Source organism: Notolepis coatsorum, assembly GCF_963971535.1.
Source record: "Notolepis coatsorum genome assembly, chromosome: 8".
Lineage (NCBI taxonomy): Eukaryota > Metazoa > Chordata > Actinopteri > Aulopiformes > Paralepididae > Notolepis > Notolepis coatsorum.
This window is the reverse complement of record NC_140172.1, coordinates 143,232,837-143,249,557: the sequence shown is the minus strand read 5'-3', so window position 1 is coordinate 143,249,557 and position 16,721 is coordinate 143,232,837. Positions and strand designations below refer to the sequence as shown.

General features: G+C 46.1%; 1 protein-coding gene across 1 annotated transcript in view; it reads left to right on the top strand.

Moving 5' to 3' along the window:
* Positions 1-16,721, top strand: part of c2cd2l (c2cd2 like) — a 77,992-nt gene that overhangs the window by 35,558 nt on the left and 25,713 nt on the right. Inside the window, exons 3-8 of the mRNA XM_084319940.1 lie at positions 598-693; positions 5,143-5,262; positions 6,013-6,123; positions 8,149-8,262; positions 9,704-9,839; positions 15,605-15,740. Of these exons, the coding sequence (XP_084176066.1) occupies positions 598-693; positions 5,143-5,262; positions 6,013-6,123; positions 8,149-8,262; positions 9,704-9,839; positions 15,605-15,740 (713 nt within the window). The remainder of the gene's footprint in view (positions 1-597; positions 694-5,142; positions 5,263-6,012; positions 6,124-8,148; positions 8,263-9,703; positions 9,840-15,604; positions 15,741-16,721) is intronic.

Here is a 16,721-nt window from a genome sequence, read left to right as displayed (position 1 = left end):
AAAGGGTAACTGAACTGATATATATATTGAACTGAACTGAATAATTTGAAAAGAAAAACAAAATAGTCTTACATCATACTACATCAGTCTCATTTACACATCAACGGTAACGGTGGAGGAAGTGAAACCTGAGATCAGGATAGTAATACGTTCTGTCGCAGTGATAACTACTTGTGGATTAAATAATGAAATTAAAGGTGCTATAGATATCATTCAGCCACTAGATGTCGCACTCGGACAACGGCATGTCATTTATCCAATCGGGTGCATTCCACATGGGGACATGCGAAGTAGGGAGGGTATACATGCACGCGATATGTAAACAACAACTTTAATTTTGGACCTGCCAACATTTTCTTAATGATATTTGGGGGGGCAATAGTTTTATTCCCCACCATTCTAAGAGCTTTGCAGACGATTAATTATTACATAAAAAATATTATCTATAGCACCTTTAAGCTATTTTTTATTTCTGCTTTGGACCCCTTGGAACCCCTTTGACGAGCACTGGGGGGGGGGTCCACGGACCCCACGTTGAGAACCAGCCCTCCAATGTGCTGTGAGGTTGATGATGTCGTTTTCTCCTCTCCTCCGCAGAGCTCCATCCAGATCACTTTTGACAACAGTCTCCAGCTGGCTGCCTGCGCGGCCATAGAGAGCGTGACCTGCACCGACCAATCGGCCAACAGCATGGTGAGTGAGGTCACTCTTGTGAAGAACTCGATGCACTACAGGGAATCAGCAAGAGGGGGGGGGCGAAATTAAAAACAGATGATTTCGCGGGCCGGACGCATAATAATAGCTTCATCTCATCATCTCATCAACCTTTATTTATTCTTGAAATTACAATTGAGGTCACCCTCATTTTCAATGTAGTCGAGACTTTACAGACATTTCAATGCACACATTTCTACAATATAACAACTATCTACATAGTACTCTCAGTCCAGAGTGCACCACAGCAATTAGTATAATTATTTTTTACATAGGCATAAAATCAGCACACAAATTGACAAAATAAAAAAGGTGCATACATTTCAGACATAACAATACAATAGGTATAAAAGACAATAAAAGTAGTGCAATGTAAACGTGCAGATTTAAGAATAGGCATAAAATAAGTACAATATTACAATGTCTCTCGAAGGCATGTGAACCCCCCCCCCCCCCCCCCCCCCGGAACAGTCAGTCCCCCGAACACCTCACAGATCAATCCCTACCACATCCCCATCCAAGACACACCCCCGATAAAGCACGCCATGACCGAAGGAAAACACAAACAGCTTTAAAAAAGGTGCATATTTCTTTGATTTTGTTTATCTATTTCATTTGTGCATACCAGCTCAATACTTCTGTTCATTCTCTGGTGCCTCAATGAATACAAGCAGTACTGTTTAAAAGGTGGGTAAGGAGGCATCATTTATGGATAATTGGCTTATTATAGATTTATTCTTTACAGATTTAAATTACATATACTGTATTAGGATATAATTAATTATTCACCCACAAGAATAAGATTAGCTTGATTTTCTTATGACAGGCCAGTTGAATTTCTCCCAGGAGAGAGAGGCAGCGTGCCCGAAATGAACCGACAGGCGAATTCAGTCTGGGGGCTGGAGGAAAATACCAGGCGGGCCGGGTCTGGCCCGCGGGCCTCAAGTTTGACACATGTGGTATAGAGACACACTGACTAGATCAACATCAGTAAGTTATTATCTCCATGGTGATACAGGGCTCCAAAGGGCCGCCCTCATTTGACCCTAGTCCTGACGGTTTAGTATGTAGAGTAGACTATTTAGTAATAATAATAATAATAATAATAATAATAATAATAATAATAATAATAATAATAATAATAATAATAATAATAATAACTTTATTTGTATAGCACTTTTCATACATAAGTTGCAGTTCAAAGTGCTTTACAACAGTAAAAAATACAGGCATAAGCGAGCATAAAAAAGATAGAGAGGTAGCAAGGTAAGGTAAATCACAGTGTTCACATTAGGATCTAGCATAGGCCTCTATGTTTACAGTTTCATTCAGTAATACAAATAATAAAAATAGAATAGACAGAGTAAAAAAGTGCGGTTTGATTTAGTTTCAAAATAATAAAATAGAACGGACGTAAAAAATATTTCAATAAAAATATAACAACAGAGCAGTGCAAAGTTCTAACATGCAACAGAGCATCGCTCTTAACACTTTGAGTTTATTTACAAAGTTCATACAACACTGCATCAGTTTTGAATTACAACAGAGCAGCGCTCTTAAAATTACAGTGCATAGGAGGGAGTGAGATAAAATGTGCATAGAACCGACACATGTATTTTATAGGAAGTGTATAAAAGTAGGCAGGGTAAGAAAAGTGCAGGTATAGTACAATTTGTGTCAGGATGTCCCTGATGTTTCATTTAAATGCCTGAGCAAAAAGATAGGTTTTAAGCTGTCTTTTGAAGATGTCTAGCGAGTTGGCCTCCCTGATGTTTTTGGGCAGTTTGTTCCATAGTTTTGGGGCGTAGTTGATAAAGGCTACATCACTGAGCCTAGTAGGCTCTACTAACCAAGATAAATCCTGTGTGGCTCATATTCCCACCCTCTCCTGGGCTCGGAGAGACGTATCCATGCATGCCTTTCCCCAGAGCTTTGTATGACATATGACCAGGAGAAAATAGCGATAGAAACTGTAGGTATTCAACCTGAAACGCCACATCTCTTCATCACACAGGCACATAAACCATGTCCATTTCCTAGATTCTATCGTAAAAGATTTACTGAATTATTCATGTTGGAAAAAAACGCCTTGAGATGTTAATGGGTATTCTATCAATACAAGTAGAAGTGTAGAAGGCGGAACGCTATTCTCGTAAAATACGACTGTAACGTTGTTGGTGTCTGGCTCTGTAAAAGAGGTGATGTAAATCTGCTATGATGCCCCTCTAGCACTGAACACTGGGGACTCGAGACTCGACTCGGACTGTCACTATGATGCCCCTCTAGCTCACAGAGTGAACTCCAACCTTCCTTAAAGCTTGAGATTCTCCCCTCTGTTGCAGAGTTTAAAACCTCGATCTCCAATCTTTGTCAATCAAGTCGTACGTGTTTTAATTGATTTGTTATTCTTGCTTTTGCCTCGCCTTGTTGTCTTATTGTTATGATTTTATATGCTGTGTGAAACCTCGGTTGCCTTTCGGGTTTAAATCAAGGTTTGAAAGGAAATAGTTCTACAGTGGACTTCCCTGACGAAGGCCTCTACTAGGCCGAAGCGTTTAGCAGAGAAGTCGTGACACGACGAAATAAATTGGTGAAATTGAGATTAGTCCACTCTGTCCTGAAGATCTGTGTTTACCTCTTTACCTTTGGGTATTACAGTTTGGAAGACTTTGGTTTTTGGCACCACAGACAGACTATGAAGGTCCATCCTTTCATACATCAAGCTTAGTTATTGGAGCCTCGTGTTTTGGGGCTGTACGCTTGTACTTATTTTGGATTGTACTTGACCCAGCACCTAATGCTCTGCGTGTGTGCGTGTGTGCGCCCGTGTGTGTGTGCGTGCGTGTGTGTGTGTGTGTGTGTGTGTGTGTACTTACTAATTACTAGCTTATGTTTGAGGGCTGCATCATCGTAGTCAATTAATGGATTAAGTGGTCGGTCTGGTCTTAGTCGAACAATACTTTGTTAGTTGCTTAGTTGATTTTTAATACCCCCCCCCCCTCCCATGCTGAATTATTATAGATAACTAATAATAATACATTATAAATTATTGGCACATCTCTGGTAAGTATGAGATTTAAAGTACGTGATTTTGCATTATTGCCCATGGGGAACTCAAATTTGACCAATTTGTGGATTAAATCAGGGGTGTCGAATGATGCAAAAATCTTCAGATTAAAATGTTGAGGTCACGGTTTTATTGAAGTTTCTTTATGCATTAAAATGTATTCATACTACAGAGCTCTAATTATAGATTATATAAATATACTACACAGCTTGGTTTGGCTCAGAAAAACTTTAAAAGTTGTAAACAATGAACATTTGCCTTAAACATGATGCTAATAGCAGTAGCCACACCATACCACCAGTTAAACATGATGCTAATAGCAGTAGCCGTACCATACCACCAGTTAAACATGATGCTAATAGCAGTAGCCGTACCATACCACCAGTTAAACATGATGCTAATAGCAGTAGCCACACCATACCACCAGTTAAACATGATGCTAATAGCAGTAGCCATACCATACCACCAGTTAAACATTATGCTAATAGCAGTAGCCATACCACCAGATAAACATGATGCTAATAGCAGTAGCCATACCATACCACCAGTTAGGGCTGGGCGATATAACTATAACGAGAAATATCGCGATATATTTTAATAATCGATATCGAATATCGAAATAATTTTTTTTCTTTTTTTTTTTGACCTGCAACAGGGCAGTTTTAAAACCAGAGACAGTGGACAGACTTATCTTTCTTGCCTGCAACTTAAAGTAATGGCTTTGCTTGTCCAAATGACAATACTGACCAAATTGAGATTTATTTTTCTCTTGTCCATTTATTTTGTTTGCTTTCTAATTTAAAATACATTTTGAAACCGTCTGTACACAGTAGGCTATGTGTGCTAGCAGAACTAGACTCCAGTCACGAGTCACGGTGCACATGTGCAGTGGTTTGTCCACCAAAAAAGCGCCAAAAGATCGAAAATAAACTAGCAGAGCCAGAACTGTTCAACTCCCCTGGAGCCACAGCCAGCAGAGAAGCCGGTTTACTTTCACTTTTAAACCAGCTGCAGCCTGAGAACTAGAGTGTGAGGGGATGTAACACTAAAGATGGCGGCAACGACAAAGAATTGCTGCAAAATAAACATACATAATATGTTGTTTAAAAAAAAAAAAAAAAAAAATTATACTTATACCAATTTTGATAATTATCGATATCGCGAAATATGATAACATTATCATATCGTTATCGCGATATGATTTTTTTCCATATCGCCCAGTTAAACATTATGTTAATAGCAGTAGCAATAGCATATTTTTTTAGACTCTGAGATTGTAACACACTCAAAATCAACTAAATGGAAGAATGTCTTTAGTCGAGGGCGCCCCCGTCATGTTGTAATCTCAACCCTTCTTCCAGGTTTTACAGTGTAGATGCGGGGTGGACACAGTGACGTTTCCGGTGACGGTCACCCAACAGTCACCCGCGGCCGTTTCCATGGACACCTACCTGGTCACCACGGAGCCCTCGGTAGCCCAGGTACCGTAACAAAACCAGCAGGATGTTTACACGTCGCCCGTCCGTGTGCAAGCAGGCGAAAGCAATAGGAAGAACGCCAAACTTGCATTGTGATGCAAACGTGTCATTTACATGTGTGCGATATAATGATGCTGCCATTGTGACAGATTTTAATGATGAAGGAAAATACTTTTTTGGATTGTTCAAACACAACGTTAATGTCAACACAGTATCAGTACAGGTGTCATCACTGTAGCCTCTAGCTCAATAACTAAACACAAACTCCTGCTCCGCCTCTATCCAATGGAGAGCATATACTGTAAATACTGAAGTAGGAGGGGTACCAAATAACTGAACTGAACATTCAATGTACAACATCTACCGTAAATACTGGTGTAGTGAATACTAAGTGTGTGATTGTCGGGTGTTCTGTCACAGTATAAGTAATTAAAAGTTGGATAACAACTGTAATAATGCTATCATTACCCCTCGCTTTTACCTCTAGTTGTTTTGTTTTCAATTCTTAGCTTTTAGTATTTTAATTTGTATATACCAACTTATGGTGGCAGATAATGAGTAATTATGCCTGTGATTGTCTTGTGATTGATTTGTGATTGTTTTGTGATTGTCTTGTGACTGTCTTGTGATTGTCTTGTGATTGTCTTGTGATCGTCTTATTTGTCTTTTGTCTCATTGGTCCATTGCACAAATTAAGTTCCTGGACAGATAATAAGAGTGATTTGAATAGAAGGGTGTGTCCGTCTCCCCCAGCTGGAGGTGTGTCTGGAGGAGGTGCAGGAGGAGGGTCTGCTGGTGTCCTGGTCCCTGTCCCAGCAGTGTCCCCTGGTCCTCACCGTGGCTCCACGAAGACACCAGAGACAGGTTAGAACTTAAAGGATGGCTTCACTTTTAAACATTTAAAAAATATTATTATATATATATGTAACGGATGGTACCGCGAAGTGCAGTCATGAAGGACTTCAGATGTTGTGAAGTGACTGGGGTGAGTAGCGGTGCTATGGGTTAAACTCACTGTCATCTTCAAAATCACATAGACACGTTACAAAGCAGTGAGTTCACTTCTTGGTATAGCGGTCTGTGCTGTTGCCCGCGGCGTGGGTGACGATATGACAATGGTTACATATATATATATTTTCTTTTTTTGCCAAACTCTATTGAAATGTGGTCTGGCTTGATGTTGACTAGTACAGGCCATAATTTCTGCGGACGATATCCACTTAGTAGGGCTGCTCGATTATGACAAAAATCATAATCACGATTATTTTTATTGATATTGAAATCACAATTATTAAACGATTACTGATTTGAGAACATCATATGACGACGAGTTTTATCTCCGTTTTATGTTTCTTCTCGACCAAAGGCTGCCTTTCTGTCATCTTCTACACGTTACCAAAGGCACACTGCTGTGAAGGAAGGGTGCGCTGAGTTTACAACACAAGACAAAATGAGAGCAACACGGCATGCAGCACAATAATAGTTTTTCTCGATTTTCTTATTTTCATGATCATGGGTAGCCAAAATAATAATTGTAATTGAAACACGACTATTCACCCAGCCCTACTATTTAGTTATGGAAAATCACATGTCGGGTAATCCAAGCGATGTTGATCATATCGGTCCTGCATAGTAATGGGTATTGATCCTGTGGTAATGGGTATTGATCCTTTGGTAATGGGTGTTTATCATATTGATCCTGTGGTAATGGATGTTTATCATATTGATCCTGTTAGGGTTTGTAACCGACCTCAAGCGCAACGGCACAGAGAGAGTTGTTTCAGAGTTAGCCAAAGCAAGGGCGTATTTATTCTCAGAGTCACAAGATTGAATTAGGTTGAGCAATAGAACAAACAGGGAATCTGGCATGTGAAGATTGTTGCGGCTCTGCAGATTCTCCCAGTAGGTGGTGGTGAGGAATTAGCTTGTGACGTCTGAAGCCGCTCTGCAGATCCGCCCAGCTTTCACTCCAGGTGGAAACGGAGAGAGAGAGAGAAATCCGAGTTAGCCCAGCGCACAACAGAAACAGAGAGGTGACTGATCCAAAATAAATATCCAAGTGACTTGATCTTCGGTGTGATACACACAGTTAGCAGAGTCCAGAGAAAAAACAATACGGTAATCCAAAGTGTAAATCCAACACAAAAATAGGTGAGAACAGTATAACAAAAACGGAACCTCTTCAGTGTTTCACAAACACACAAAAAACTGGTGATCCAAAAAGAACTGTTTCCAAAAACTCACCAGAGCGCAAGGCGTAAAGCGGGCAGATAAACGAGGCGCAGCTTCGTACGGGGAATCAGGTTCTCCACAGGGATTACTTCACGAAAGTCCTGGGAAGCAACAGACAGGGAACAGCGACGGGAAAGACGGGCAAATGCAGGAGAATATTCAAAACGATCCAACATCGATATTAGGGGGATCAGGGTATATAAAGCCACAGGGCGCTGATGACAAGCTGTGACAGCTGCGGGATGAAATTGATCATTGCTCCAGAAGCGTGTGGTGGGGAGAGCACCAATCAACACGGCACCTTACAGGAAAGAAGCGTGTGGCGGGGAATGCAATTAATCAACAAAATACCTTAAAGGAACGGAGCGTGTGGGTGGGGAGCGGACCAAACCTCACAGATCCTGTGGTAATGGATGTTTATCATGTTAGGTCTGCATGGTAATGAGAAGTGTGACACAATCAATTGAAACTGGAATTTTCACCTGACATTCTCAAACATTTTGTGAGAAATCTGACTTCCTTTTTACTTTTTTTTTTTTTTTTTACTTTACTTTTTATGTATCTCAATTCTCTCTCTAAATATATATAGACAATATTCAACATATATAATGGATATTTTGCCCAGCCCTACCTTGCTAACTCCTTGCCCCCCACCAGGGTAGTGATGGTGAGGTGGACCTGGATATGATCAGAGCACTAGTGGAAGACACTCTGTACAGCACCCAGCCAGCCATGATCCTCAACCTCAAGACCTGCGTGTCCAGTCCTACAGTAAGCAGCCTCCTCGTCCTCTTCTCTTCAGTCTCTTCAGACACTGGGGACGGCCCACTTTATCACTGCCGATACTGATTCAGAGTCCTGAACTTTCAGGTATCGGCCGATACCAAGTTCTGATCCATCACTTTTATTGAACAGTGTAGAATTGGACCGTCATTTTGGGGTCATTGGACAAAAATAATGAGATACAATTACATTTTCTCTATACAAAATGCAGAGAATCAAGTTGCTTTGCTTTGATTTCTGATTGTTAGATGTGTTTTTTGTATCCGGGAAATCTTCAGATACCTGTTTTAGCCTGGTATTAGACCCATATCTGTTATCATCCATACTGTTTTAGCCTGGTATCAGATCCATATCTGTTATCAGTATCTGTTTTAGCCTGGTATCAAACGCGGCTCAATCAGTTAAAGAATGGCGGAGCTATTTACATTACAAAAAAGTAACTGTACTTACAGTAGATTTCATTCACGTTTTTTGCTGCCCTGTCAGGGGCGCCTGGTGGTACTAAATCCAGATTTACCTCTGCCATTGGAAAGAGGGGATTTGGCCCGATCCATAGATGTGTGACTTGGCCATAATAAGGTCATTTATAGGCCTTATATTCTATAATAAGCGACAGTGACAGTGGCTCGAGAGGTAGAGCAGTCGTCTGGCAATCCGGAGGTTCCCGGTTCGATTCCCGCTCCTCCCGGGCAGCGTGTCGATGTGTCCTTGAGCAAGACACTTAACCCCTAATTGCTCCCGATGAGCAGGTTGGCACCTTGCATGGTCGCCTCCACCGTCGGTGTGTGAGTGAATGGGTAAAATGTGAGTAACAAATTGTAAAGCGCTTTGGATGAAAGTGCTATATAAAAAAAGCAGCCATTTACCATTTACCATATATTCATATTTCAAATAGCATGTGTCAGGATGGCAAAATTCAGTACTGTATCTACAAAACCCCCTGTAAATAATCTGCCCTTTATTCATTTCATTCGATTTTTTGTACACTTGATCTCAAGAAGGTGCTGAATGAGCTCAGTGGCAGTGTTTCACTGTCAAAAATGACAGTGAAAAAGACATTTGAAAAAATATATATATAACATTGATATTCTCCTTTGGTTCGTTACAATGAATCTACTCAAGCCTAATAACAGACACAATATATCTCACACTGGGAATACATTCCCAGAGGTCCATAGATGTCACTAGATACCAAGAACATGCAAATGGACCTTGTAGAAGTGGAGCAATCTTCCCTTTACTTAGGTATGTATTTTTAGGTGAATTTTCTGAAAATATGGCTAGGGCTTAAGAGGTTCAAATGTAATAACACCGGGAAATGGAACACGCCCTCATTCTGTAACAACAATGCAAAACACAGGAACAGGCCATCTTCACAATAGGTCCCATTTAAAGGAATGACCCTGTCATCTGTGTGTCTCGCTCCCAGTGTCCCGTTGAGCGTCTCCCAGCGGGACAGAACCCTCCGTCCCAGAGCCTGCCAGGGGCACAGAACCTTCCGTCCCACAGCCTGCCAGGACGACGGATCCTGCTGCGGAACCTCCGAGCGTCCTGCCACATAGGAAGTAAGTCTTTACTCTTTTTTTAATCGTTTTTATTTCATCAAAATGTATCGGCGACAAATCTCTTTCACCCAGTCAGACAAATAATAGACATATTCTCTTTTGCTGCAAACGTGAAACACAAGAATCTAATTAAAGACAGGAAGGAAATAAGAGCGACGGTGTGGAAACGAGATACTGATAAAGGAGGAGAGCTGGGTGGAGAGGGAGGGGAGAGCTGGGTGGAGAGAGGGGAGAGCTGGGTGGAGAGAGGGGAGAGCTGGGTGGAGAGAGGGGAGAGCTGGGTGGAGAGAGGGGAGAGCTGGGTGGAGAGAGGGGAGAGCTGGGTGGAGAGAGGGGAGAGCTGGGTGGAGAGAGGGGAGAGCTGGGTGGAGAGGGAGGGGAGAGCTGGGTGGAGAGAGGGGAGAGCTGGGTGGAGAGAGGGGAGAGCTGGGTGGAGAGTGAGGAGAGCTGGGTGGAGAGAGGGGAGAGCTGGGTGGAGAGTGAGGAGAGCTGGGTGGAGAGGGAGGGGAGAGCTGGGTGGAGAGAGGGGAGAGCTGGGTGGAGAGAGGGGAGAGCTGGGTGGAGAGTGAGGAGAGCTGGGTGGAGAGCTGGGTGGAGAGGGAGGGGAGAGCTGGGTGGAGAGAGGGGAGAGCTGGGTGGAGAGAGGGGAGAGCTGGGTGGAGAGTGAGGAGAGCTGGGTGGAGAGAGGGGAGAGCTGGGTGGAGAGTGAGGAGAGCTGGGTGGAGAGAGGGGAGAGCTGGGTGGAGAGAGGGGAGAGCTGGGTGGAGAGTGAGGAGAGCTGGGTGGAGAGTGAGGAGAGCTGGGTGGAGAGAGGGGAGAGCTGGGTGGAGAGAGGGGAGAGCTGGGTGGAGAGAGGGGAGAGCTGCGTGGAGAGAGGGGAGAGCTGGGTGGAGAGGGAGGGGAGAGCTGGGTGGAGAGCTGGGTGGAGAGTGAGGAGAGCTGGGTGGAGAGAGGGGAGAGCTGGGTGGAGAGAGAGGGGAGAGCTGGGTGGAGAGAGGGGAGAGCTGGGTGGAGAGAGGGGAGAGCTGGGTGGAGAGGGAGGGGAGCTGGGTGGAGAGAGGGGAGAGCTGGGTGGAGAGGGAGGGGAGAGCTGAGTGGAGAGGGAGGAGAGCTGGGTGGAGAGAGGGGAGAGCTGGGTGGAGAGAGGGGAGAGCTGGGTGGAGAGAGGGGAGAGCTGGGTGGAGAGGGAGGAGAGCTGGGTGGAGAGAGGGGGGAGCTGGGTGGAGAGGGAGGGGCACTGAGTGGAGAGAGGGGAGAGATGGGTGGAGAGAGAGGGGAGAGCTGGGTGGAGAGAGGGGAGAGCTGGGTGGAGAGAGGGGAGAGATGGGTGGAGAGGGGGGAGAGCTGGGTGGATAGAGGGGAGAGCTGGGTGGAGAGGGAGGAGAGCTGGGTGGAGAGAGGGGAGAGATGGGTGGAGAGGGGGGAGAGCTGGGTGGATAGAGGGGAGAGCTGGGTGGAGAGGGAGGAGAGCTGGGTGGAGAGAGGGGGGAGATGGGTGGAGAGGGGGGAGAGCTGAGTGGAGAGGGGGGAGAGCTGGGTGGATAGAGGGGAGAGCTGGGTGGAGAGGGAGGAGAGCTGGGTGGAGAGAGGGGAGAGCTGGGTGGAGAGAGGGGAGAGCTGGGTGGAGAGGGAGGGGAGAGCTGGGTGGAGAGGGAGGAGAGCTGGGTGGAGAGAGGGGAGAGCTGGGTGGAGAGGGAGGGGAGAGCTGGGTGGAGAGAGGGGAGAGCTGGGTGGATAGTACAAAGTACAAACAGAGAATCAAAAGCACTCCTGTAGTCTCGCGAGAGGTGCAGAAATGGGATTTGACATCAGAGGAGACGCTCCAGGCTGCGTTTGACTGCACAGACTGGAACGTGTTCCGCGACACAGATAACATTAATGTCTACACGGAGACAGTGCTGGACTATGTTTGTACTTTGGTGGAAGAAACAATCCCCACTACCAAAATGAGAGTTTACCCAAATCAAAAACCCTGGGTAGACAAATCCGTCCGTGAAGCTCTGAGAGAGCGCACCAAAGCATACAACGACGGCCTAGTGGCAGGCAACATGAATGACCACAAGGTGGCGCGATACAACGTAAGGAGGACAGTGACAGAGGCCAAACGGCGCTACAGGGATAAAATTGAACTCCAGTTTGAACAAGCTGACTCTAGAGCTATGTGGCAGGGGCTCAAAACGATGACAGACTACAAAGGCGCCTCCCTCAAACTGAACAGTGACATCTCCTTAGCAAATGACCTCAATACCTTCTATGCAAGGTTTGATGCTGGTAATAACAACACCAGCCCACAAGCCACGGCAATGGGGGGGGGGGGGGTCTGCTGCTGATGGAGACTCAGTGTTCAGGGTAACAGAGCATGAGGTGAGGCGGACCTTTAAAAAAGTGAATATCAGGAAGGCAGCAGGTCCGGACGGCATCCCCGGCCGCGTCCTAAAAGTCTGTGCCGACCAACTAGCCCCGGTATTCACTGACATATTTAACCTGTCCTTAGAACAGGCTGTCATCCCCACCTGCCTGAAGAAGTCCACTATTATCCCTGTACCCAAAAAATCCAAGCCTGCTTGCCTCAACGACTACCGCCCTGTAGCTCTCACCTCCATAGCCATGAAGTGCTTTGAGAAGCTAGTAAAGGGCTACATCTGCTCCTCCCTCCCCATCAACATGGACCCCCTGCAATTTGCATACCGCCCCAACAGGTCCACGGAGGACGCCATAGCCCATGTGCTGCACACAGCAGCATCACACCTGGACAAGAGGCAGGGGAACTATGTGAGAATGCTATTCATCGACTACAGCTCGGCATTCAATACCATAGTCCCCTCCATACTCATAGCCAAGCTCAGGGACCTGGGCTTGAACTATGACCTCTGCCAGTGGGTCCTGGACTTCCTGACGGGCAGACCCCAGGTGGTGAGAGCAGGCAACTGCACCTCCTCATCCATCACCCTCAACATAGGGGCCCCCCAGGGCTGTGTTCTCAGTCCCCTCCTCTACTCCCTGTACACACACGACTGTGTGGCTCAGCGGAGTAGCAATACAATCATCAAATTTGCTGACGACACAGTGGTGGTGGGCCTGATCTCTGCCAACGACGAGAGGGCCTACCTGGAAGAGGTCAAGGTCCTGGCGGGATGGTGCCAGGAAAACAGCCTCTCCCTGAACGTCAGCAAAACAAAGGAGATGATTGTGGACTTCAGGAGGTCGGGGGTCAAGGACTACAGCCCCCTCAGCATCGACGGGGCACCGGTTGAGAGAGTCAACAGCTTTAAGTACCTCGGAGCCTACATATCCGAGGACTTGACATGGACCACACACATTGACAGTGTTGTGAAGAAGGCACGACAACGCCTCTACTTCCTCAGGCGCCTAAGGAAGTTCCAAGTTAGTCAGAAGATCCTTAAGAACTTCTACTCATGTACAATAGAGAGCATCCTGACTGGCAACATCACCTCCTGGTTTGGGAATAGCACTGCACAAGACCGAAGGAGACTACAAAGAGTGACACGTTCAGCCGAACGCACAATTGGAGGGGGGCTCCCCACCCTCCAGAACATTTACAACAAGCGTTGCAGGGGCAAGGCTAAGAGAATCATTAAAGACTCTAGTCACCCGAACAACTGCCTCTTTGAACTGCTGCGGTCAGGCAAGCGATACCGGAGTCTCAAGGCGAGCACAGAAAGACTCAGAAGAAGCTTCTATCCCCAGGCCATCAGGCTGCTAAACGAACAATGAACACTACACAAGAACAACCATCAAACGCACATAGCACACACATCCACACGCACACACTCACTTTAAACAAACACACTGTAGCACCCACCCCACACACTTTATAGCACACACTCACTTTATATAAACACACTGTAGCACCCACTCCCCACACTTTATATTTATTGATGAAGGATTGCACTACAACTCGTACACCTTACTGTAAATTGTACCTAAATTGTACCTCATCCCATTTCTGCTTTGCACTATATAGTACTGTACATTAGTACACTGCATAGTATTGTATATTATATGGTAACTCAGTTACGTCTATCCTGCATCGAACATTGTACATATGTCCATACTGAACACTGTGACCTCATTTTCTACTTTTCTACTTCTAAATTACATGCTATACTATGTTATTTGATACAATCTTGTCTAGCACAGTCTCTGGAGCGTAACAGTAAGAAGCATTTTGTATGAAAGTATTCTGTACTTCTGTATGACAACTATTAAAGAAACTTGAAACTTGGATAGAGGGGAGAGCTGGGTGGAGAGAGGGGAGAGCTGGGTGGAGAGAGGGGAGAGCTGGGTGGAGAGGGAGGAGAGCTGGGTGGAGAGTGAGGAGAGCTGGGTGGAGAGAGGGGAGAGCTGGGTGGAGAGAGGGGAGAGCTGGGTGGAGAGAGGGGAGAGCTGGGTGGAGAGGGAGGAGAGCTGGGTGGAGAGAGGGGAGAGCTGGGTGGAGAGAGGGAGGAGAGCTGGGTGGAGAGAGGGGAGAGCTGGGTGGAGAGAGGGGAGAGTCAAGTCAAGTCAAGAGTTTTATTTGTCACGGCATACAAGTATACAATGAAATGCGGGTGGTCTTGCCCGCAACGATGTGCAATAACATATAATAGAATCCAATAGAACAACATTGTGCAATAAACAAGTAACATTGTGCAATAAACAAGTAACAAAGTAGGGCATATCGGTATATGTACACAAGTTATTTACAGAGCATGGAGGACATGCTAGGTCCTTTGGTAGTGCAATACACTGTTAGCTAGGCACTGGGTCTTTCTGTACATGCTAATTTATACAAGAGCTGGGTGGAGAGAGGGGAGAGCTGGGTGGATAGAGGGGAGAGCTGAGTGGAGAGGGAGGGGAGCTGTAGGTAGTAGTGCAGGGGTCCAGGCAGGGCTGGGGCAGGGGTCCAGAGTGAGAAGGGGTAGATCAGGCAGGGGTCCAGAGTGAGAGGGGGTAGATCAGGCAGGGGTCCAGGGTGAGAGGGGGTAGAACAGGCAGGGGTCCAGAGTGAGGGGGTAGAGCAGGCAGGGGTCCAGGGTGAGAGGGGGTAGATCAGGCAGGGGTCCAGAGTGAGAGGGGGTAGAGCAGGCAGGGGTCCAGAGTGAGAGGGGATAGATCAGGCAGGGGTCCAGGGTGAGAGGGGATAGATCAGGCAGGGGTCCAGAGTGAGAGGGGGTAGATCAGGCAGGGGTCCAGGGTGAGAGGGGATAGATCAGGCAGGGGTCCAGAGTGAGAGGGGGTAGAGCAGGCAGGGGTCCAGGGTGAGAGGGGGTAGAACAGGCAGGGGTCCAGAGTGAGATGGGGTAGAGCAGGCAGGGGTCCAGAGTGAGAGGGGGGGGGGGAGACAGAGAGGATCTTCTGTGACACAGGAGAAAACATGGGAGTCAGGTAAAAAACAAAACCTGCTGACGGGACAAGAAGAGAAAAAGAGGGCAGAAAGCTGACAGAACAGCTACCAGGAAAAGACTTTAGAAATAAACACCAACTCTGTACAAACCTACGATCTGGCGATGAGTGGACGGAAAAAAACAGAGTACGGTAGATCTTTTGTGCTGCAGATCTTTGAAAATGCAGAAACGCTGCGATTACTCTGCAATTTGGTAGAGTCCTACCTCCAGAGCAGGGATGTTCAGGAGGGGGAGGGGAGGGGGGTCCTGGAGCTTCTGCTTAAACCCTGGTCCCCGCCATGGGAACAGGTGGAGCTCCTCAGACATGTCCCCGGTTCCTGGGGTGGAAAAGGGGCTGATGTCTGTGTGTGTCTGCAGGTCAGTGGTCTTCCAGACCAGCAGAGCTGTGTTGTGTGCTGACCCTGGACCAGCCCTCTTCAGACAAGAGGACCCGCTTCCTACCCGTACCCAGCAGCCCCGGCGCCTCCCTGGACTGGAGCGAAGACATCACTCTGTAAGAAAAGCCATCAGCTTGTCTTTTCTTCTGCGCCGCCCCCTCTTTTTTTTATATAAAATCTTTTTTATTAAAAACATTTTTCAACAACAAACACAACATTGACATCAACAATAATAATAATAATGACAAGCCAATAAAAATAATAAATACAGACTTAAAACTTGAGTAATAATTAAAAAAAATAACTAAAAAACAAATACAAAATATTAAATATTAAATATAGAATATGGAGTACAAAATAAAAAACACTATAAACAACACTGTGCCGCTCCCGGGGCGACAGTGGCTCGGGAGGTAGAGCAGTCGTCTGGGAATCTGGAGGTTCCCGGTTCGATTCCCGGTTCGATTCCCGCTTCGATTCCCGCTTCTCCCGGTCAGCGTGTCGACGTGTCCTTGAGCAAGACACTTAACCCATAATTGCTCCCGATGTGTAGATTGGCACCTTGCATGGTTGCCTCTGCCGTCGGTCTGTGAATGAATGTGTAAAAAAATGTGAGGAACAAATTGTAAAGCGCTTTGAATAAAAGCGCTATATAAATGCAGCCATTTCTTTTTGTTTTGGTTGGATGTGTGGGTTGGAGTTTAGTAACTTATTTGACTGTGGATTTCTCCAGACCTCTCATGGCGGAACCTGAGGTGTGGCCAGCAGTAGCAATTATACCCAGTCAACTCCAACCCACACGTCAGACCAAAACAAAAGCATGTGAACAAAGTGCAATACCAAGCAATAGGTAAATGGCTGCATTTACATAACAGCTTTTATCCAAAGCGCTTTACAATTTGTTCCTCACATGTTACCCATCCACTCACACATTCACACACCGACGGCGGAGGCGACCATGCGATGTGCCAACCTGCTCATCGGGAGCAGTTAGGGGTTAATAAGTCTCTTGCTCAAGGACACTTTGACGCGCTGCCCCAGGAGGAGCGGGAATCAAACCGGGAACTTCCGGATTACCAGACGACTGCTCTATCTCC